General features: G+C 33.2%; 1 protein-coding gene across 3 annotated transcripts in view; it reads right to left on the bottom strand.

Moving 5' to 3' along the window:
- Positions 1 to 691: 691 nt before the first annotated feature.
- LOC100373872 (nephrin-like) overlaps positions 692 to 24,387 on the bottom strand; it is a 69,356-nt gene continuing 45,660 nt past the window's right edge. The window contains exons 6-15 of one of the 3 annotated variants that reach the window (XM_085499195.1): positions 15,530 to 15,853; positions 11,559 to 11,885; positions 9,216 to 9,524; positions 7,425 to 7,712; positions 6,933 to 7,100; positions 6,690 to 6,747; positions 4,953 to 5,008; positions 4,743 to 4,829; positions 4,310 to 4,428; positions 692 to 2,827 (exon numbers count right to left, since the gene is read on the bottom strand). In XM_085499195.1, coding sequence (XP_085355321.1) covers positions 2,633 to 2,827; positions 4,310 to 4,428; positions 4,743 to 4,829; positions 4,953 to 5,008; positions 6,690 to 6,747; positions 6,933 to 7,100; positions 7,425 to 7,712; positions 9,216 to 9,524; positions 11,559 to 11,885; positions 15,530 to 15,853 — 1,931 coding nt within the window. In that variant the 3' untranslated portion in view covers positions 692 to 2,632. The remainder of the gene's footprint in view (positions 2,828 to 4,309; positions 4,429 to 4,742; positions 4,830 to 4,952; positions 5,009 to 6,689; positions 6,748 to 6,932; positions 7,101 to 7,424; positions 7,713 to 9,215; positions 9,525 to 11,558; positions 11,886 to 15,529; positions 15,854 to 24,387) is intronic. The other 2 variants (XM_078011371.2, XM_085499196.1) reach the window with 2 other exon arrangements.

Genomic DNA, 24,387 nt, shown 5'->3' with positions numbered 1-24,387 from the left:
AGGGGTGGAAAGCTGGACAGCAATAGAAAAAAAATTGCATGCATGGTGTTGCAGAGAAAAACATGTTGCTACATTCTTGAAAAATAAAAATGCTCGAAAAGGCATTGTTGAAAAAATTGCACTGGTTCAGCCAGCATCCTCTTCCAGCCCCACCCCCCGTGATTTGAAATGTTCGTCCCCTAACATGTTCAGTAGTGTAAAATTTCAGTGATATCCATGTGGTTTTGAAATGGGAGGCTGACAGAGTTAGGATGTGTGCATCGTCCGCCTGCACGGCAGCGTTCCGTTCGGACATTCCTGATAGTGGAGTGCTTCGCTGGAACATTCACCTTGAATATTCAAGATGGGATGTGTGCTAAGATTGGTAAACGTTCAACATTAACAAGGTTAAATCTGTTTTATTTTGAGGACTTTCAGGTATTGTGCACCAGAGCACAGCCAAATCTAATCTGACAACAAGAACAAGCCAGGTGGCCCATGTATTAAAACTCCACACAACCTTCTCTGCCGTCTCTTAGCAATAATTTGTAATTTATGAAACAGTTACCAAAATATCACAGATTATATTGTTTGAATGAAAAATAAATTTTTCACATTGCATGGGAATCAAGTCGCATCTCACTCTAAAAACACAAAAGCAAACAGAAATGTTCGTTCATAAAGCACAATTACACAAATACCGTGCACACACTTGTAATTTTAAACATTTCATTTATTTTATAAGATTTTTCAAAACCTTTCTCTATAGTTTACATCAGGGATACAAAATCCTCATGTACAAAATGAATTCTTCTTCTTCTTCAAAAAAAAAAAAAAATTGATAAACATAAAGTGGTGAATAAACCTCAAGATTTAGGCAGCCATGTTGGATTTAAAAACTGTAGTGACCTTAAGTTCAAAGGTTAAATAATGTATACTGGGGTGACAAATCCAACATGGCCGCCACCAACTACCATTTTCAGCGTTTCCTGTACAAGCTATGCTAAATTTTCAGCACACAATAAATATATTACAGCTAGAAATTTGTTCTAAATTTTAAAAAAATACAAAATTTATTTACAAAAAAATGTCATCTTGTATATAGCACCACCAAGTGGTGTTTTAAAGAAATTTTTCATGCTAAACTTTACTTGTAATAAAATAATATGTGATTGAATACATTAGCATTTCGAGTGGGTCATCCATTTGACCTGGGAAAAGAGCATTTTGTAGAGGTGATAACCCTCTACATATCATATCATATGGTTTGACCCTGAAAATAACATGCCATAAAACAAGATCATAGGAACAACGATTAGGATAAACATTCCAATAAGGATTGTTTAGTTTCTTTTCTTGACTATTTATTGTGTTTATAACAATAAATGGTTGTCATGGCACCCCAATTTGTCAGTATGGAGCAAATATTTTCACACAAAAAATATTGGCTTTATCGTCATGGATATGTTTGTCAGCCATGATAAAAATATGTTAATATTTAAAATTGACCTTTACCCTTTGACCCTGGTACTACCATTACAAAAACAATTTTTCTGAGAAAACACAACTTGTAGGCAATATATACTCTTTTTTTAAATTAAAGCCCTCAAAATGTTGTTTCCCGAACATTTAATTTTCACAAAATACTACCTATATGACCAAAGTAATAAAGTTTATGTAAACCATGAATAAAATAAAAAATTGATTGTGATCAGCTATGTATTGTAATGCAATGAGATAAATGTTGTAAATTTAACCAATCAAGCACATTACAGATGTCACATGATCCAATTTAACCAATCAAGCACATTACAGATGTCACATGATAAAATTTAACCAATCAAGCACATTACAGCTGTCCCATGATTGTCATGTGACTAAACCTTATAAAATAAGTGTTTTCAGCCTCATTAAAAGTTTGAATGTTTTAGTAAAAAAAATATGCCTTTTTTTTTTTTAGCTTTTTGAACCATATAGTTAGATGTTCTAGAGAAATTATTTAAAAATGAAAAAAAAATTGAAAACAGCTGTGCAAAAGGCAGTTCCTATTAGTAACTAATTTCCGGCAGAATTTTTTCTGATTTCTTATAATTTCAAATCTACATTGTGTTTCAAGAATATAAAAATCAAATAGATTACACAACTTTATAAATAGTGATGCAAGTTTAAGTAATATTTACAACTTTTTTGAGAAAATATTATAGATCGGCAGGAAATACAGCAAAGGTGAGAGTTACTAGCAATGTCATTTGACGGCTTGTAAACTTGTAACATTGTTTCCAGTTTTTAATTATGTAAAAATTTGTTGAAATATTCCAAGTAAGCATAGGGTTGACAAGGTGAAAAAAAAATGCATCAATAACACAAAACCACCTAACTACATGAAATTATTTAATAATGAGACCACTTAAGTACATGGTGATAATGTACCCAGGTAGATAAAAACAACATGCCGAAGAGAATTAATTAATCTACAATTTTGTTAATTTTATTAACAATACATTTCATTTGAAAAAAAAAAACTTTTGCAGATTATCACAACTGCATCGTGGAAACCCACCTTGTCCCCCCTATGTAATCATCAATGGAACATCCCAAACACAGGAAACAATGGGTCATAGCAAATTAAGGCATTTCAAAGGTAAATACATCCCTACACATAGACCCCTGAATTTGTCCTGTATGGGGAGTCTTTTGGAAGGTTTTCATCACTGATTCTGATTGGCGTAAAATGTAGATTCTCATTGGCACTGGACGTTGACGCGGACGGGGAATGGCTGCTTGTTGACGGTGTAGGCATTCGATCACGCATCATATTTTGGTAGGGTTCGCCGAATCCTCTTAGATCCTGCCAATCAAAAACAATTAAAAAAGTGGAGTTAATCACAGTGGAAAAAAAGTCAACTTATAGCCGAAACATACAGATTACCCTAGATTCTTTGTGAGTTTTCAACATCTTAAAAAGACATCATGTCACTGAATCACACACAGAATTTTCTGATCAATGATTAAAAATAAGCATATCACCAAATCAAAATTCAATCAATCATAATTACAAACTTAACATGATGGGGACAAGCATCAGTAAATTTGTTGTAATTTCCACGGTCGCTAATAACTGACACTTGTAATGGCGAAAACACAGAATAATCAAGGTACTCAAGGTGCCGCTCAATTTTGATTGGCAGATATTGTACAACATTTACGAACACAATGACTGTTTTTTTTTTCATAATGACATTTCTGATTTCTTTGCTAAGGAAGGGGTTACAGCCAAGTTCAAAATTGCGGCAATTTCCTCCTTAAACCATGCATATTAGTTGCGCTCTACTGAATATTAACAGGGAACAGGAAATATTAATAATCTTATCCTGATAGAATTTATGTTTAATAATCAAGATTACATTGTCACTACAAGAAGCCTGATTTACAGAGGAACCAAAGGGACCAATAAATCAGAATGTAGTTCCGAGATTTGTATGTGCTATATTCAGTACAATCAACAGGTGTTTGAAAATATGGATGTGTATCTGACATGGTGATCATTTTTGAATTTGCAGTTTTTTTTTTTAAAATAATTCAGATAATCTAATGCGAGTTTGTTCTCCCAGAAAGTACCAGGATGTGTGACCTTTAGGGGGGGGTCATGAATAAGTACCAGGATGTGTGACTTTTTGGGTTATAAATAAATACCAGGACGTGTGACCTTTAGGGGTCATGAATAAGTACCAGGACGTGTGACCTTTAGGCGGTCATGAATAAGTACCAGGATGTGTGCCCTTTAGGGGTCATGAATAAGTACCAGGATGTGTGACCTTCAGGGGTCATGAATAAGTTCCAGGATGTGTGACCTTTAGGCAGTCATGAATAAGTACCAGGATGTGTGCCCTTTAGGCAGTCATGAATAAGTACCAATATGTGTGACCTTTAGGGGTCATGAATAAGTACCAGGATGTGTGCCCTTTAGGCAGTCATGAATAAGTACCAATATGTGTGACCTTTAGGGGTCATAAATAAGTATCAGGATGTGTGACCTTCAGGGGTCATGAATAAGTACCAGGATGTGTGACCTTTAGGGGTAATGAATATGCCTATATGGTGCGTGATGACAATTTCATGTTTTTCTGCTGAATGCCCAAACATTAGTTAAGTGCTTATAATACATGCACATAATTAGCATATCAATTTCAGTCACATGATGCGAAACAGCCAATCACTGCATGTCAGATCCATGCAAATGAATCATGATTACATGGGTTCAGTTCATGCATTGAAATCTTTAGAAAGTGTTATATTTATATATATATGAATAAAATAAATTATCACTAACTTGATGAGGTAATTGGGGTGAAGCATTCTCATATGGGGGGGTTAGGTTACCATACGATGGTGGTGCCTCGTCGTCGTCAGGCAATTCACGTTGGCCGGGCACTTCACTGTACACATTCTCTGGGAAGCAAAAATCAAGGTGCAAAAAGACAATCAATGCATTGTTAAAATATGTGCAGGGAACATTATTAACGTGTTAGTTTTTAATCGCACCCCTCTAGCACACGAAAGTTAGTATGGCCCAACTGACAGTTATGAGTGGGTGGGTTATACCATTGTTGCAGAAAGGGGAGTCAACAAGTAACTGTACAGACAAATTTATGAATGAGATTTGTGACTATAACAACATAGACATAACAGGGATGATGAAGAACAGAAATACAACAAAAAGTTAAATTTTATGAACAAAATCAAAATAATGGTTCAATTCTTACCTTCTTCGTAATTTGAATTTTTATGTTGTCTGTGTGGCATCATAACTGGCTTGACTTCATATGCAAGGGTGTTTGGTGTAACTGAAACTAAAACCAGTGAAGATACAGTCAAATGTTATAAACAAACAATGTTGAAATAGCGCCCTCTAGTGATGGACATGAGGCCCTCTGGTGGTGGGAACGAAATTATTGATTTACAGCATGACATACCTGTTCTTAGTGGTGGTTCCGGTGGCATAGACCGTGTAAAGTAACTTAGTGATAAACTGGAACAAAAAGAAAATGTATCATTATTATGTTTTCTAATTGACAAATTGGTAGCAAAGTTAACTCATTTCGAGAGAATCAATCTTGTTGGTCCAGCTGTAACTGCTAGAAATTAAATACTAAATCTCACTAACAGCAAAAAAGTGGCATTCTTTCACCTTACTGTCACACTTTTTGTCTGTATGCTTTTCAACATTATATTTTTTCTGTAACATATTTTGCACATTATTCTGTATTTTTTAAGAATACTAGTCTTAATTTTGGACTAAATGAACATAATTTGGTATTATCAAAATTTTTGAAACAAATATGAAAAAAATTATGTTTAATTTTAATTTTGCTAAGGGTTAATATATTCAATATATTTGTAGCCCCAGAATTCCATCTTATATGATGTTATTAGTACTACGCCCTCTATGTCCATTTTATGTACGCAAATAACATTTGAAATAAATGACTGTAGCTACAGATGATGAAGTTTCAAGTTTTGATTGTATTTGGAGATTTGTTTTCATACCAATTTAATTCAGTTCTGTATTATTGTAAGTATTTATCTAGGGGTTCTATAATTGTTTGAAAACATTTTCTTGTATTTTGTGTATGATAAATAAAATAAGAAAAATAAAAAAAATGTCAGCATCGTCCGGGAAGTCTGAGCAGGAATACTTATGCTGAAAACCACTATAATTTCATAAGACAAATTTCCAGGTGTTAGTGAAATTTTGTAGTGAAGATGCCGAGTATTGGAGACCTTCATTACAATGTATGCACTATATTCTTACTGATACCTTTTTTCAGCTTGAAACAAAATAGTAGTTTGTACATTATTTATTACCATATCCTCATCATGCATGCGAGATGGAAAGTTTGAATTATTATCAATTTGGAGAATTTTATAAAAATTACTTATAAAAGTTCCTTGAAGGCAAAAACAAAATATAAGTAAGCACCACTAGAAACAGTAAATTGTAAATAAGTAAGTTTAATAGTTAGTATAGTTTTTCCATCACAATTTGGTTTGCTTATGCAGTTGGGAAGTAATCCCAACTATTTCTTACTCAGGGAAACCTTTTTAACATTAATGCATATGTAAGAGTTACAAAATACTATTACTCCTTAAGTTAGGGATATTATTTAACATTACTGCATAAGTTAGTGATACTAGATACCATTACTGCATAAGTTAGGGATACTCGATACCATTACTGCATAAGTTAGGGATACCAGATACCATTACTGCATAAGCTTTTTTACTAGTTTTTACACATTAATTGTCATTTCCAAGCAGAGTTTTAGATCATTCTAGTGACATTTGCAAAAATGGCTTTAACACTTTAAACAAATTACTATTTTCTGGCAAATTGTGCAAAAAAGTGCAACTTTTAGCATAATTTTTATGTATTTATCTATAATTATTAATTTTGATCCGAATTGTCATAATTTTCCACTGCCAACACAAACTAATCAAAATTTTTGAATAAATGACTTTGGTTTTGGAATTCAAAGGATTAATTTTGACAAATGCCTGAATCTTCCAATTAGACGAAAAACTCTGGTTGGAGAATGAAAACTCATATTTAGAAAAAACAACATTTTCAACCTATTGATGATTTTTCAGTTGTTAGAATAGCAGAAAATGTCTCTTTTTCAAATTTTTTTTATAATTTTGAATTTACTTACTCGTTTTGGTCTATTCGCCGGTCAGCTGCATTTGAACTCACTGAAAAAAATGTGAAATCTAAAACAATGTGAGTATATATTCAAAAATAATTACATTTTTACATTACAATTATTTTCTAAGATTATGTTTTCCCAAAGCTACTTGTCTATTAAAAATGCAAGTCTTGTTATCTCTTTGTTTATTGGCTAGAAGCCACTATAATGTACATTATTGACCAATCACATACAATTTAACAAACCCACCTGCAGATGGTTTTTCTGGTTTCCTGATTGTTCTACTCCTGCAGACTATAACAGTTATGATAATGACCACTATGAGCGCTGCGAGCACAGCGACGGCGACACCGATGGCAACACCAATCTGGGAAGGATCGTCTCTACTGGGACTGCGTGTACCGACCGTTGTAATCACTAAAACACAAACAAATTTTTTCTCAAATTCAGAAAATTGTTGCCAGGGTAACAGACAACATTAAAACACAAACTCAACATTAGACAACATGATCAACAACAATGTTTGAATTGTCAAAATATTTCCGTTTTATGAAAAAAAAAATAACTGCAATTTAAACAATTCTGAAAATCAGTTCTGAAAACTTGCTAAGAAGTAATGTCTCCATAATGAAGGGATGACTACCACAGAACTTCCATTACAGAACAGTTAACAACACTGACAACGACAATGGTATGGACAGATGTCTACAGAGAAGACAAATAATGGAACCTAATACTTACGCGTTCTTTTTTGTATTGCGTAACTTTCAGTTCTTCCCAAGCTGTTCTCACTCACAACTTTAATTTCATATAGTGTATCTGCATAAAGTCCTCGTATTGTTAGCGGTGGGTCAGTCGACTCCAACGACATCAACCAACCGCTATCATCTCCATCGTATTGACCTATCTGTCGATATTTTACATAATACACTGCTTGTTCGCCGCCATTGAAACCTGGCGTCCAGGTAATCATCATCATTGAATCAGACTTGTCGGTAACGTCAATATCCGTGACTGAATCGGGTTTCCCTGGAAACGCGAGAATTGAAATGATGCATTTGGATCTAAAATCTACAAACCTATTGTATGTCTACACTATATGTTTTATCTATTTTAAAATACCGGTACTTTATTTTACCTGGAATTAATTTTGGCTGAAAAAACTTTTTTGGGAGTTTGTAGAAAGATTATTTTCACTGATTTTTCATTAGTAAAAAAAGGGAAAATGTGTATATACCAGATATATATATATATATATATATATATAAAGATATATAAAGATTTTATTTTAAATGAATCATTCTTTCAACAATATTAGCGAAAATAAATTAAAAAAAAAAAAAAAATTTACAGTAATTTGCATATTTTATCAATAATTTTCATCAAGATTTAAAAAAGTTAATAATCCAAATTAATCAAAAATTTAAATAAATTTGTAGCAAAATGTAAAAAAAAAATGAGAAACAAAATTTCAAGGGTCAGGTTGAATTGAAATACGGTAGACAAATATGGATTGCCTGGTATAAATTTAAATATCCACAATACTAGATTAATTGTGTGAAATTTGATTGGAATTTTATAATTAAACAACAGAACAAAATTAATTTTCAAACAACATATGTTGTTATGATTAAACAAAATGGTTATTAAACAAGTGCACACACTTCACAAAATACATCTTTGTAAAAAAAAAAATAGTGTGCTTGCCCTTGATAGCAAACAGAAATAATAACAATAATTCTATAATTTTGTCAACAAATAAATACAAAAATAAAGAAAAAAAATATTTTTAACAAATTTGTGTTGAATTTTTATTTTGAATTGATAAAAAATGTGTCAAAATGAACGATTTAAACATGTGATGGGAATCAATTTTGTTTTGTTTTCTGTAAAAAGTGAACTATAAGAAAATACAAAATAAATAATTCTAATAATATATAAAACTACTTCACTATTCTAGAGAAGTCTGGAAAATGCATTATAAAAAATAAATATCTGGTTAACTATATTCTCCCGCCAAAACTGTAGTTGACCAACATGGCATTTTTTTTTAGAATTTCAGTAATCGGTTCCTCACTAAATAACAGATTGACCATACTTGGTAGTCATCGGTTTGTGCTACCCAAACATGCACCGAACGTCAAAAAATATCAAATATCCAAACAGAAATTATTCAAATATTTAATATTCAACCAAATTGTCAACATACACAAAATTTGAAAATTTACTCAAGATAAAAAATATCACTGACAATATTTCTAATTCTAAGTGTTGAAACTGATCCAAAAAACTTCAAAATGTTACCACGGAAACCAAAGCCATATAAATTTCATAAATTTGAAATATATCAAGATAGACATATTTTGGCGGAAGACTAAAGTTTGGAAAAATTGAGAAGAGTGGAAAAAAAATCTAAAAAGATAGATAGTTATTTACTTACACGAGATGACAGAAGAGAATTTTTTCTAATTTTACTCTACTTAAGGGGTCCAAACTGAAACTAACGTAATTCTGTCATGATTTTTCACTTACACTTACTTTTGCCCTCCAAAAAAACGTTCGTACTGTCCATACCCATCGTATTATTGACAGTACAGTTGTAGGTTCCATAGTCCCTCAACGGTTCCACACTATTAATGTATAGCACGCTGGTGGTGATGGAATCATCTGTTACCATGGTGACCGTGAAATGTACTCCATCACTTATGATCCGTCGGTTGCCATGGAACCAGTACACCTGCGGAGCGGGATTTGAGTTGGTCTGACAGATCAGTCGGGTTTCCTCACCGCTATTTGCTGCCGCCATGCGGTTGAATTCAGTGTTGATGACTTGCGGTTTATCTGAAAGTAAAATCAAGATGTAGAAATTAAAAACCCACAATATATAAAAAAATATATATATAAAAAACGGATCATCCAAGATTTTTTATCATATTATTAATGCAATTTTTATTGATAATTAAATTTTTTAATTACATTGTTTTATTTTTTCATTTATATGAGATTACGGGAACTAATTTTATAATTCCAAAAATCTGCAGCTGCAGTAGAAGCAACGATTTAGTCATCATGAAATCAACGTCATATACCGTGTACCGGTAATATTACACCGCCATATACTATAATGGTGATGAAGGATCAGAAATTCCAAAAAAATGATAAAATAAAATGCGATGATTTTTTTGTTGAATGTCTGGTCACAAATGACATACACCTTCACATAATACGCTCCAAGACAAGACTAGGTAAATTTAGTTAATATTGCTAGTTAATAAAAATTGATAACTATTACAACCACTTTGCCTGGGTAATAATTATCAATCGATCATTATTATAAATTTCAATAAAACATAAATTTTGTTAACTTCACAGGGCCTGCCATACTAGAAAATCATAGAATATTTTTTCAGATAATTTATTTCGGCAGTTTATTGTAATGTATATTATCGGTAGTTTGTGACATCATCAAAACTGCATGCCTGCAACTCACACTGACTTCAAGATGACAGTTATCATGATTGCAATTTTGAGAGAGTCGTACTCCAAACAATCACATCAAATGAAAAAATAAATCAAAACAAAGACGCTTTTTACTTTGGTTGCTCAATAATGAAACTGCGTCTTTTTTTAATCGTAACACACTGCCAAATTTTAATCCTTAGAATTATTTTTTTACGACAACATTTTGGAGATTTATTTTGCCAATTCTAGGCATTTTCCATAATTTTGTTGTCAATTTTGGATAATTATAAATAATTAATGGTTGTGATTAAAAATTTCAAAAGATTTAGGTTTTATTTTGTGAGAGGCAACATGATGCAGCCTCCAGATCAAATAATTTCAAAACAGCAAAAATATACATCAAATGTTACAACTAAAGCTCAAATGCAGAACATACAGTGATATACCCCGGTATAGTGTGAATACAAATTTCACCAATTTGTGTACATGCCATATGGGACCCACAACAACCGGATTGTGGTGCAATGATCATCACACCAAAATTAAATTAAAACATCTCGAAAGGTGGAAACCAAATTGACTAATTGCACAATTCAAACAGAAATGTTTTCCCGACAGGCAGAGCTCATATTTATTCATAAAAGTAGCACATGCTGTAAATTGTGTTCGTCGGCACTTCTTAGAAGTCAAACTAATTGTAACGCTTCTCCTCATTGGGTCATACACTCAGCAATACTATGAGAAAGAAATTCTCAGCCAATCAGGACAGGCGAGATTTGAGAGAATAGAGCAAAAGTTTAAATTGCTAAATTAACAATACACGCAGATGTCGAGAATGTCAATATGCGTCAAGCATTTGACACAAAATAACTCTTCCTAGCCAAGGACACAGCTTGAATTTAATCAATATTATTTTGTTTAACACTACTCCTACCCATGTGTTACGATAAATTAATGTTTTTTTGTTGTTTTTTTCATGCTCAATGTACCATCTTGCGGTAAATGTTTGACGCCATATTGAATTCTAAATTTCGTATTGATTGCATCGACTTTATTTCAATTACATTCACTAACTTCTACCATAATCTATGAATCTGCAATGCATTTTGGGTAAATTGAACAATCTGTAAATCTGCTCAAATTGAATACAGTGCCCTCTGGTGGTGGGTGGGCATAACACCTTAACGCTATAGTCTTCATGCAGTTCGATTTGTGGCGAGTTATGGGAGTGATGTTAACACATTACCTACTGTCTGTGGTGCTTTGAGGCATGAGTGAAGTTTTTAAGAAAAATTGAGGGTTTTTTTAGCTCCTAAAGCAAAATTTTGTTTGACCAAATTGGTTGACTTAAAAGAAAAAGTTATCTTACAGAGACACAAGGCAGCTGCTCTAAAAGTAACACTAAATACTTACATTGGACTTGTATCTTGACGGCCTCGGACGGAGCCGGTCTGTTTGGCACCATGTTGTTGAACGCACTGCAATGGTAATCGTGATTGTGGTGCTCGCGAAACACAGTCAGCGTAATTTCCTGAGCAGTGACTTTCCCACCAAACAAACCGCTAGTCAGCATGTCCTGGTTCATCCCCGGGATCTCCTGACCATCCCTGTACCATCGAATGCTAGCAGCCGGACTGCTACTACAGGATGTGCACATTAAGGTGAGACTGTCACCTTCACGGAGGGAGCCGCGATACCCAGTGAGAGATGTGATGCAACCTTCTGGGTAGGTTGGTGGAACTGAAAGTAAAACAATATACAGTTTTAAATATTTGTTTTTTCAGTGGAAAATGATAGGAAACTACATAAAAAAAAATACTTAATTCTCACCACTAGGAATTTTGTTATTGGTTGATTTTATGACGTCTGTGAAGAAAAAATGTTGCGAGAGTCGACATTTTCACTGTTACAAAATTTCACGATCTTAACTGACTGAATTCCCAAAAAAATTCTGTTGTGAAATCGTAGCACTTTTATTTGTACCCGTTACTTAAAATGTTGTGTTATTTTTGCACATTTTGGATAAAAACACAATTCATTCATCCCTTTACATTTTATCAATGACCAACACGTACAGGTGAATGAAAATGTAGCATATGAGGGGAAGGAGAGGGGATTTTACCCATCACACCCCTATAAATGTCACACACTTTGAGTTAACCTATTGTGATCAATGGGCATGGAATATTCCATTACAAAAACAAAACAAACTCCAGGGGTGGCTGATCTATTCAAATTGTGTAGAGAGTTGCATGTCCTTCACACTTTGGCAATGGACGTGGTCAATATTGGGTTTGTTTTTTCAACAGTGACTGTTTGCCCTGGGGGGCCATGAACACTCATGTATAAAATAGACTGCTTTTAATGTTATCAATAACAGTCGAACACTTTCAAACTCCTTGGCACTGAAAAAAAACAACACAAAACGTTTTTCAAGCCCCAGTAAAAAATGCTACAAAATGTACTTTTACAAAATTTTGAAACTATTAACATATACATTGATTTTTTCTTTTCGGCAAGTCAATGTCAACATTTATTTATTGGAATGAATTAATTAAAAACAACAACAACAAAATGTTGGAAACAATTACATTGAACTCAACAGGAGGACTGTGTTAAACAAACAAAGTAATAAGTTCATTGAAAATAGTTTGGGATAGTTTCTTGGTAGCTGAAAAAACAGAAATAAAAACTATACAGACTATTAATTAAAAAAAAATATTAAATTTTTCGTCATCGCAAAAACAAGTCATTTGAAAATTGCATTTTCCAAAAATATAAAATATTGTTATTATAGCCTATATTTTCATTTCACTCACAGTACTAATAAATAGCCTAACTGACCATCAGCTGAGTTCCTGCCAAATTTTTTAAATTCATAAACCAAAATTACTTTGTTGAAGTAAATTAATTTCTTAAGTTATTTCTCCATTCTGCAAACCATACTTGGCAATGAGGCAGTTTTTTTCTCAAAAACAAAGACATTCTTTGAATCTATTACAACGCTTTAAATATCAAGAGAATATCTCCTAATCACATGTATCAACTATATTCTATGTATTCCTGTATGAAAAATAAAAACAAAATGACAATTTTTTTTTTTTCAAACATTGGACACTGTTGAAATGAATATTAAATACACAAGAACATCAGAAATTTTGCTTTCTTTAGTCTAAAGTGTCTCCTAACTTGCTCGTTTTTTTTTCACCTCATCAGGTGAATCCTCAATTTAAAGATGGTCTTTGTTTTCTTTCGCAAAAGTTCCTTGCCTTACCCTCAATGTTTAATAATGGCATTTGTCTCAAATATCCAGAGGTTCTTCCGATGATATCCCTCGATAATCGGTGATTGTTTTTTTAATCTCTGAGTAGAATTTCAATAAGACTGTCAAAGTGAAGGACAATTAAAGAACCAAAATATTGCAGCTATCCATGGCTTACTACCTCAACTTGCTTGCCTGCTACGCGAGTTATTTATAAGCCAAGATGGAAATAAAGTTGGTTAAGTATCTCATGAAAACAAAAAGATATTTTTTTGAATCAAATTGTGTTGTTCTTTCCCATGATGCAGTGCATGGAACCGAGTGAAAACATTGCAAAATGACATGTTTATACAAAGTCTTTGGTTTATATTCATTAGATTAAACATTTTCAAAGTTTGTTCGAAGCAAGTGTCTATTTTCGCCATTTCCCATGATGCAATACAGTGAAAATATTGCGAAGTGACACATGTTCGTATTTGCAAGATTAAAAACGACGACCACTTTGTTGTAATTTACAATGAAAAGTCCAATTTGAAATTTATTGTCCTCTGGTCCTACCACTAAATGGCGATCTAATGGATAGAAAAGGCGATGACAATAACCGACTAAAAAGCTACAAGATAAACACGACATACATTTGTATGACTGTCAAATTTATCACATCACAATACAGGACTTAATTCCGTATTTGTCATTTTCGTTAAAAAAATGATGATATCGACCAAACTGAAGCATCTGGTACTAAAAGTACACATGCTGGAGGGGGTATCAAGTTCATGAATGATTTAGGCTTCTACGACAATTATCTATTCATAACACTGATTTTATCTTGACATGTTCATGATTAAAATTAATTGCGATAACAATGAAATCAGCGACACATGTCGCTATTTACGGATACAGTGCAGTTATTTTTTCTGTATTTCGGATTAGTATATTCGCAGAAATGCAGTTGAGTTAAGCGTATACACAAGGCAAAATCTGACACATTGGAAAAAAATACTGTCATTAAATATGCTATTCTCTGATTGGTCTGAGTGAGTGTAAGGGTAGCCAATCACGCATAATCTTGTAAATAGCTTTGCATGGACTCAGCTAATTTTAGAATATATCTGATTTTAAGTTTCATCATCATTGGTTGAATTTCGTCTATGCTAATGAAGTAGTTTTACATGTTTAGCACGGGATCCATATCAAACATAGCAATAGATGACTCTAATTATTAAACTTTGATGATAAATTAGTTATGATAAATAAATTTTTATCTTTCACTGCCAGACTTTCGCACCCAAATTATTCTGCACTTTTTTCTTATATTCTTCAATATTTCTGGAAATGAACCCTAATTTTGGAGCCAACGGACAAAATTTTAGTGACTTTTCAGTTTTTACTCAAAAAATTTTGCCATTTTTGCCCCAATCTTCTGAAGAAAAGTTCAGACGTTAAACAGCCTATTTTGTGAATTTGTGATAAAAAGGTTAAATCAAAAAGTAAATAGAAAATGACGTCTATCTGGATCAAAATTAACAATATTGTATAAATAAAATAGAAAAAAATGTTTGCTGATAATTTGGCTCCTGTCATTTGACAAAAGAAGAAATAGAACAAGAGTAATTGAACCTAGCGGGTCAGGAAGAAAAAAAAAAGATTGTCCCAGAAAGCTCAACAAGTGAAACAGCCATTTAAGAACCGAAGAGGTCAAAGTTCAAGTCAGGTCTTCTTGTCCAGTCCAAGTCTCCTTATAAAGTACCGGAGGCCAAGACATAAACTACACATTATAGTTACAAAGCAAGCTAAGTTTTTTTTTTGTTTTTTTTTCACTTTCACAACTTTTGTTAGAAGACTTTTTAGTGGGAATTGATTGAGGTCATGTTATATCATTGCATCTCAGGTGAATGTCTTGTATAAAGTGTATTTTGATAATTTACACACAGATCAGTACACAGAAAACACAAATTTCAGCAACAATGTGGTTTTGATCGTTTGAAACACTCACCTCCAGGCATTTAATCCCATGTTGTTTGTCCCCCCCCCAGTGATCTGCCTCAATAAAGTAAAGAAAAGCGGACTATCTCATTTAAAATAGGATGGGAAGGTACATAAATGAGGGGGTGGTACTTACAGAAGACTACTACAGGTACTTTCTGAGATGCCACTTCAACATCGCTGAATTCCAAATTTCTCCCAAAACACTGAATTTCCACGCCATTGTACGATGGAGACACAGTTATTTCTAACTGTTGTTCGGTCACTTCTCCATTGTCCTCCCCTCGCCTGTAAGTTGCCCCCTTAATGTTTTCAGCCACGCTACCACTGATTATGCTGTTCCCTTTTTTCCAGATTATGCTTGCAGCGGGATTGCTGCTGCAAACTGAACAGGTCAAGGTGAATTTTTGGTTTGCTACTACAGCGCCCTCGCCAGACAGAGATGCACATGATGGAGGAACTGAAAAAAAAGGACAAAGTCAAAAATTAATGAGATGCATAAAAAATTTTATGAAATGTTAAAAAGGAAACCTAGAAGCAGAAAGCAAACAAAACAAAAGCATTTTTTCTACAACTTTAAAAAAATGACAACTCTAAGACAAAATTGGATTGTGGAAATGTCTATCACCTTCTTGCAGCACAAAGTGTTTATTTTTTCAGCTCTACCCTAAAAATACTTGAAACACAACTACAATGCTTAGAGGCTATGATTTAATTATTCATAAATAAACAATTTGGAACGAATAACAAACTTTGAACTAGTGTACATTTCATCGATATACATGTACATACGCCATCACTGATTGGATAGCTTTGTAATTTTTTTTTTTTGAAACAGCAATGCTTAAAAAGTTCACATCAGAACCATCAGTAATTCTCACAATCTTTTACGATATAATAAAGTTGTGTTTTTTTTTTTGTCAAAGTTGTCAAAATTTAACAAGAATAACATTTCTCATTTTTACAAAGAATAAATTATTAAAAGGTTACAATGTCAATGTACATAATTATTAATACATTATAGTTAATTAATAAAAAACCGTAGCTGCATTAGGCAGCCCAATATGTCAATGTGAACAATTCCAAAAATGCAATAAAATTTAATTTGGCATGTTCACTTGCTTTTCAGCTGACAAGTCATGGAACATTAACGATAATGAAGACAACATCAATATAAACTTGTATGGCAAAAAAATGTTGATGATTTAAAAGCTAATTTGACGAAAGACGACGAGATTCCTCGACTGAAAACACCTGTACAATTTGTACACATAGTAAATTTCACTGATGAAAGAACATAATTTGTCTTGCGGGGAAATTTGAGCAGTTCACAGAACCCAAATTTTTATAACAAAATTTAATGAGATCATATGCGTGTTTTGAATCATGTTTAATATTATCTTTTTTTTTTTTTTAAATATTTCCCAAGAATGTTTGTATGTTCAAAGACAAGATGAAAAACTCTGCTACAAACTTATGAATATCAATTTTATGTCACGTGAGCAATTTTCAATTCAAAATGGCTGCCAAGTTAGAGCTTATAATGTTGTAGGGAAATCACAAAGTTATTGTTTCCATGGAAACACCTTTGAGTCCCCCTAGTTTTCATTTATTTGTTGGTTGGTTTCACTCAACAAAATATCAGGAATTTGTAGTGCTTTGGAAATTTTTGTATGTTTAGACGTTAACCACATCTATCCCATAATATATCATTTTGAACAAAGTCTCCATGTTGAGTTATTTTCAAATCACGAAAAATAAACATCACTCCAGACTTTGCAAGCCCTTGGTTATACGCCCTTGTTTATAATGGTAGGAGTCTGTAGTGGGTCAGAAAACAGTATTTTTTTTTTCTGTACATGCGACATACAAAATACAAATATAGAAAAGGAATCACAGCTAAGCCTAAATCTCCGGCTTGGAATCGTATGTTTGCATAATGCGCACGTGATACGAAGAAAAAAAAACCTTTAATAGCGTATTGTTTCGGGGGTATTGGTATTTCTCTTCTAATAAATCCACAGAAGGTTCCACATCAAATCCGGTATATTTCATGCATGCCGCACTGAGGAAACGTGTCCAGAAAAGTTAAACAGGCGCAGTCCGTGCCTCAGTACAGAAAAAAAAAATAACTGAAAAAACCCATGTTATGCTTCAGTGGAAATCTTGGCAACAATGTTGTAACAGTGGGCCAGTAATCAGGCGCAAGGAAGCATTGTGACCGAGAATAATACACCGCACGTTGAGATGAGTCCCGATCAAAAACAAGAGTACCACAGCTGCTGAGTGGTGGGTTGAAGTGTACATAATTTTACGCTTGAATGATTCCCCTTTGTTGTGTGAGGGTCGGTACTTTTAACCAAGGGAGGTGGACCATTATTTAGTGTTACCAGCACCCAAAACACCTTAATTAACATTTAATTTGGTTGAAAAAAAGTCAGTGTCATGGTAACGCATACTATTGAAAAGATTTCTTGAGTATTTGTTTACCACGTTCCAGCACTCACATTCAATCAGGTGATCAAAGAATTAGAAGCCTCAGAATGGGAAAAACTTTTTTTTGCTCTGATGTCTATTCCTGAAAACGTGACATTTTTTGTTAGTCCAGGGACATACCAATGCGTACACATTCGTGATTGTTTGGTTGTTGTTTCAACATATTTTGTCAGGTTTTCTCAGCAAACTGTTACCATGGTGACACTGGCAAGAGTAAAAAATGAAAAAAAGGAGGTGTGGAAGTTAGGAGGATTGATCAACTGCATTTAATTTCACATCCTTTGGAAAGATTACTGTAAACATTTCAATTTTCATCGCTGGAACTTTTTGTGATTTCAGAATTTTATGGTTTTTTTGAAGACAAGATTTTGTGAAAGTCTCCGACACTATATTGTAAGAATCCATAGAAAATATTTTTTACTGTTAGAAAATTTAACTCGCTAAAATTTGTCTCTATATTATAACAAAAGTCACAATCATCAGAAATGCAGTAAAAATACCAACCAAAATCATAAAAAAAAACACTTGAATATACCACATTCTGAATAACAGTTGTTAAATTAAAGTCCCTCACATATTAGGACCTTCTTCTCCCCGTTCATAAATGCAGGTGACCTTCTCCTTATAACTGACTTCTGATTATAACTGATTTTACATGTGAGTAAAATGAGATGATCCCTTACTCAGGAGTGAACTCTCTCCTTGTCACTTATGGGTCAATTAATAACACACAAACATGGTAATATTATTATACCATTATACCCTGCACAGTAAGGGGCCATCTCAAATTTTTACAACTTTTTTGATAGTTTTCCAAATAATTACACAATATGGAGTCTTTCATGCTTAATTTCAGATGAATATTAATTTTAGTATGCCAGTGTTTATGTTTTCAGACTGGAGAAATAATCCCCCCCCCCCGAGTTTCATAAAAGTGTTTTATTTTGTTTAAGAGGCAGTGGTAGTCGTGCAGCACATGTAGGAATTTCATGTAAATAAACAATTTGTTTTGAACGGTCGTATTGTGTACGTCGATATGAATTCCATATCAAACAAGATGCGAAACTACGACCACCGCCTTTTAACCAAGGTGGCCACCATTTAGAATTTTTTTCCACGGTAGGTAACAACGAGACGAAAATAAAACCCAGCGAATAAATAAGCTCTATATACTATTAAAATGTTCACCTTACAGTGATTAAAATGAAAAATCAGTAATTTGAGAATCAACAAAAAATTTAAATATTTTTAAATTCCATGCTGGAAAATATTTAATGGTAAAAATCAGAACCGATCAATTAAGTAAACTACAATGTATTGTCATAATTATAGGTTGATGAAAATATTACACATTCTGGCACCATGGCAACAGATGTTTTACTAAAACCTATATTTTGTGATTGTTAGTGTGTAACAGATACATTAATGAGAGGTGCCCACACTTTACAGGGATCACTGTAAAATACTTTATTTTCGTTTGAAATTAATTTTCGCCCAAAGGAATGATTCAGTTAAAATAAAACCCAGCGAATATACCTTTTTTCCTATATTTTACATTCAACTCGTGAAAATTATCGATTAAAATAAATTCCATACAAAACACCCAAAACGTCTATTCAGTATTTATCAGTACTCTGGATTATGATAATTAATAACATAATTAATGTCTAGGAAATAAATGTGTCAACAAGAATTGTTACACAAGTTTATGAGACAATTACCCATCTATACTGACTTGAGACGGGCATTTTGTTCTTCATATCAAGAAGATAAAGTAGAGATAGAGGAGATGAGGAGAGAGTCCTCAAAACCCACAATTTAATTCATTAAATTTTTTTGTTGTAAAATAACAAAACAGATTGCTATCATAAAATTTTTATTTTTTATAAATTGTATTTTCTTACTTTTTTGTAATACTGGTTATTTCATCAGAACAAAAAAAAACCTGCGACTAAAAAAATCATGAGGCAAATGTCTGTTGTCTATTGATAACACAGAATTTTGATTTTTCTACTTTTAACAAAAAAACACTCAGTTACTCCTGTTTTTGAGAAGTGCCCTGATAACTGAGCAGCTTGAGTGACCAAAGCGAGCAGACTGACCACACACAATGACATGTGAAGAACAGACATAAAACAGTAGAACACCATATTGCAGATGTTCTTTTGTTTCAGCCAGTCTAAATGTTTTGTTAAAAGACCACCACAACAGTGCACCATCATTGTAATGTTGTTTATCACTGCCCTAATTTACCAGCCATAAGATTATATTTTCTCCCTATAATAGACCGAATAATTAAAACATGTGCACTGCGAACGTAATTTCTTTGTTAAACATTCATTTTTAACTTCACCTGTAAATAAAGCTTTGCAAGAGAAAAAATAACTGAATTTTGGACAGATTTATTTTTCAGTACCATGGGAATTGTGTTTTATTTTTCTCTCTATCTGTTCATCATTATTCTAATTAATTTCCTAACCCTTTGTGTGCAAATTTTTTTCCCGCTCAATTTTGGGTAAATTTGTTCACATATTCTGTAATTTTCACTGAATTCAATCTTAATTTGGGATAAAACAGACAAAATCTAACATTGCTTCTAGTTTTGATCAAAAAGTTTGTCAAATTTTCGCAACAGCGAGAAATATAAATGAATATTTTTTGAACGTGACTCAAAGTTAACTTTATAGGGTAAACTACTACTGTATATTACTTTATTTTCACTTGGAATTTATTTTCACTGAAGGGATGCTTCAGTGAAAATAAAATCCAGCGAATATACTTTTTTTCCTATTTCTCACATGCAACTAATCAAAAATCAGTGAAAATAAATTCCATACAAAACACCCAAAAAGCTTTTTTCAGCGATAATTAATTCCAGCTAAAATAAAGTATTTCACAGTATTCCGTAATTTTTCACTCTACTTTCTCAGTGAGATCACCAAGTTTCACAGCGCAATTCAATCATTTCAACAAACTGTTTTCCCATTTGTGATCCATCCAATACACTTATTTTCAATCTGCTTCCACAAATATTTAGTTCTTCCATATACATATGAGAATTTCTTAACACCAAACTAAGCAAAACACATCCACTACAGATCAGAAGATTGCGACCAAAGCATTACTTTAGTAGCCCAATGGGCAAAAAAAAAACACAAAAAAACTGATTGCACAAAAACCTCCTTCAAAGCCGCGTCATGAAATAAAACAGACCACCTCAAGGAGTGAAACGTAAAGTAAAACATAATCTCTGCTGAACACAAGATTTGTTCAACTAAACAGCATAAAAAATTTGCGGCCTTAGTCAAAGGCTTGTAGCGGCAAGGGATTGTAGACGAGAGATTTCAGCTCACACCCGATGACGGACAAGAGCCAGTGAATCAACAACAAACTTTAAACAGCTCTTTAGTAACTAAACCAGAGGGTCTACAACTGCCTTTAAAGTAGGATAAAACTTCAATAAATTTTCATTTTTTTTTTTGTATTAAACAAAAGCACTCTTGTTGCAAAAGATGTACTCATGTTGTCCTTCGTTTTTTCCCTCCACATAATAGTCTTGTTATTGTTGGTACCCTCTGGGGGGGATCATTGGTAACTTTAATTCCAATATACAGCATTAATTTCATTGACTTCGCCTCACATTATTAGTTCCAGATGAGGTTGTTTGATGGTTTTCAGTGATTTGTAAATAGTGTCTGCACTTTTCCCTTGCAGGCAATACAACATTTTTGGTCGTTGCAATACAGTATTATTAAGGGGGATCAACCACAACAATATCTAAGCTAACAGTTGTTGTGTTGCATTCATTTTCAAATTTGGTAAATTTCTATCATAATACAGTGAAGACTACAACGCTTTAACCCTTTTAGTGGCAGATATTTTTCCCGCCCAAAATTCAGTGAAAATATTTTCACATTTTGTACAATTTTCACTAAATTTCATCATCATTTTGGATCATACAGACAGTTTCAGATATTGCTTTTAGTTTTTGACCAAAAAGTTTGTCAAATTTTATCAACATTTCATGTGGACTATAAAAAGTCATTTTGTAAATTGTGCCAAAAGTTGGCAGCATTCCATACACAATCCGCATTACTGATCATTACAAAATCGCTCCAGAATTTTGACTGAAACTAGTTTTTTTTTTTTAAATCCTTATTAACATTTTAGAAAAAGTACCCGGGAGTTACCCTGTTTGGGGACTTGTAGAATGAACACAGAGCCAAGGGGTAGGCTCCAAATTAGTTAAAATCAAAACCGATCCCGCCTAAAACCCGGACCAAACTGTGGATGCCAGCTGCTGGAGGTGCATTGTATTCTATGACCAGCTTTTTAGAAAATTTCTGTATTGCTGTTCTTTTTTCAGGTAAGCTTACAACAAATAAACTAAAAAAAAATGGCCTAAAAGCGAACACCTACATATACAAAACATTTTCTTCTTTCATTTTTATGTAAATGTTTTTTTCTTCTTTTAACAATTGCGATATACAGTTATCAAAAAACAAAAACATGATAATTATTATGATAAATTGGGAATTTAAAATAATGTAGCTATTACTGTTTTACAATCAATTATCTTTTCAACATCTAATTATCCAGAATGATGTCGCAAAACATAAATTACCGTAGTAACAAAATCTTGTAAGCATCGAAGAAATCATATAAACATACACAAACTTTAACAAATCAGATGGGAGTATAGCCTCGCCGTAAAAACGGAATCCATTTCCTGACATTTCCAATAAGTTGGATCAAAATAAGACCAATTAAATATACGCTAAAAAACTAAAACAAAAAATCTACACAATAATGACAGTCAGGCTTTTACCCAACATATTGTTTACAGGAACAAAATGTCATTTGACAGACAAATTTTTTTACAATCTGTCCAATTTCGATTGAAAATCGGTGAATTACAAAATAACCATAAATAATCAAAAAATTGGTTACAGACTCAAAACTGCTATCTTTCATTTCGACAACCCTGACGACAATAATGAAATTAATTTTATAATTTGATCCGAATCAAAATCAGACCATGAAAACATCTGATGTGATTTTTGGAAATTTTGCTTGTCTAGTACAAAGCAGCAATGAAAGGGGATAGCGACTAACCCCGACATCGTAATGGCATCTTGGAATACATTTGCTAATCAAACCCATAAAGATTTACTTCAAGCTGTTACGAGAAAACAAACAAATAACCACCCTCCCCCGCTTTCCTGTAATCCTGCAGTGTGATGCATTATGTAAATAGACCTTGTGAACTGACACAGGATGATTCCCTCAGTGAGTTTGTTTTGATATGTAGATTACTGGGGATCATACAAGTTTTATCAAAGCTGACTGACACCCATCCATCTGAGATTATTCAGAAACAAAAGGGAGCACCCCACATGTGTGGCTGTGACAACAATGAGCCAATGACAATGCTAAAAGTAATCCTCGTTTGCGATGCCACATATGACGCGCACATCTCTTGTGTTTTTTTTTTGTTCAGAAGAGATAATGTCAGTAAAGTATATGCCAGACGAGGAGTTAGATTAATATGCCTACTGATGCATTGTTGTCAGAACAGTGAATTGTGGGTAAAATATGACTGAGCGAGGCAATGTGATGAAATCTTACACGACGACTGAAATATTGCATTGTGGATGTATTTATCACAGCTATGAGTCATGGATAACTTCATACAAAGATTAATTGTGGATAAAGTGTGAAAACAGTGAATTGTGGGTAAATTGTGAAGGAATGATGAACTTTGGTTGCAACAAAAGTTGCGGTGGTCATCAATAAGTGTGATGTGACATATACAATGTTTGTAAAACATAAATGTTTACATCAAGTTTGAACGCTCTTCACAAGGAAATGGAGAAAGAAATGCTACTACTCAAAGACAGCAAATATTTTGTGTTTGTCAACGTCTTTCCCCACGATTTTATCTTCTGTTGCCTTTAATCCCCACCCCCTGGGGTCATTACAACTCAACAATTAAGCTTTGCAATGAAACATCAGTTCATGTTAGCGGAACAGGAAAGGCTTGGAGGAGAGATTGTCTCAACTAAAAGAGTAAATCCTCCCAAACACCAAAGTCGTTTATGACGTAAACATGTATGACGGCGTAAACCCGGATGAAATCGTAAATACTTGTAAATACCAAATTTTATAAAAGATTTACAGAATGTAAGTAATGTAATTCCCCTCACGATCTCCCTGGAGATAAAAAAAAAGGTCCAAAACATGATGGGGAAAAGAAAGACCGAAACACGTCAGTTAGTTGTTAAGTCGCAATTGTAACAATGGCAAAAGACTATCTACACATGCTGAGAAAGAAAAGTGATGTGCCCTCCATCTTGCGAGAATGGAAACACAAGACGGCCAACTTCAGACAGGCCTTCTGATTACATGATTTAAATCTACAGTCTTTGAAATAGACGTACCTAAAATTGCGCAGATTTTCAAGTGCTTTTATGAGGCAGAAAAAGATGTTTTGCCAAA

The sequence above is a fragment of the Saccoglossus kowalevskii genome, chromosome 5 (genome assembly GCF_978046115.1).
Source record: "Saccoglossus kowalevskii chromosome 5, keSacKowa6.1, whole genome shotgun sequence".
Taxonomy (NCBI): Eukaryota; Metazoa; Hemichordata; class Enteropneusta; family Harrimaniidae; genus Saccoglossus; species Saccoglossus kowalevskii.
Note: the sequence above shows the minus strand (reverse complement) of the source record. Positions and strands in the feature narration are given on the sequence as shown.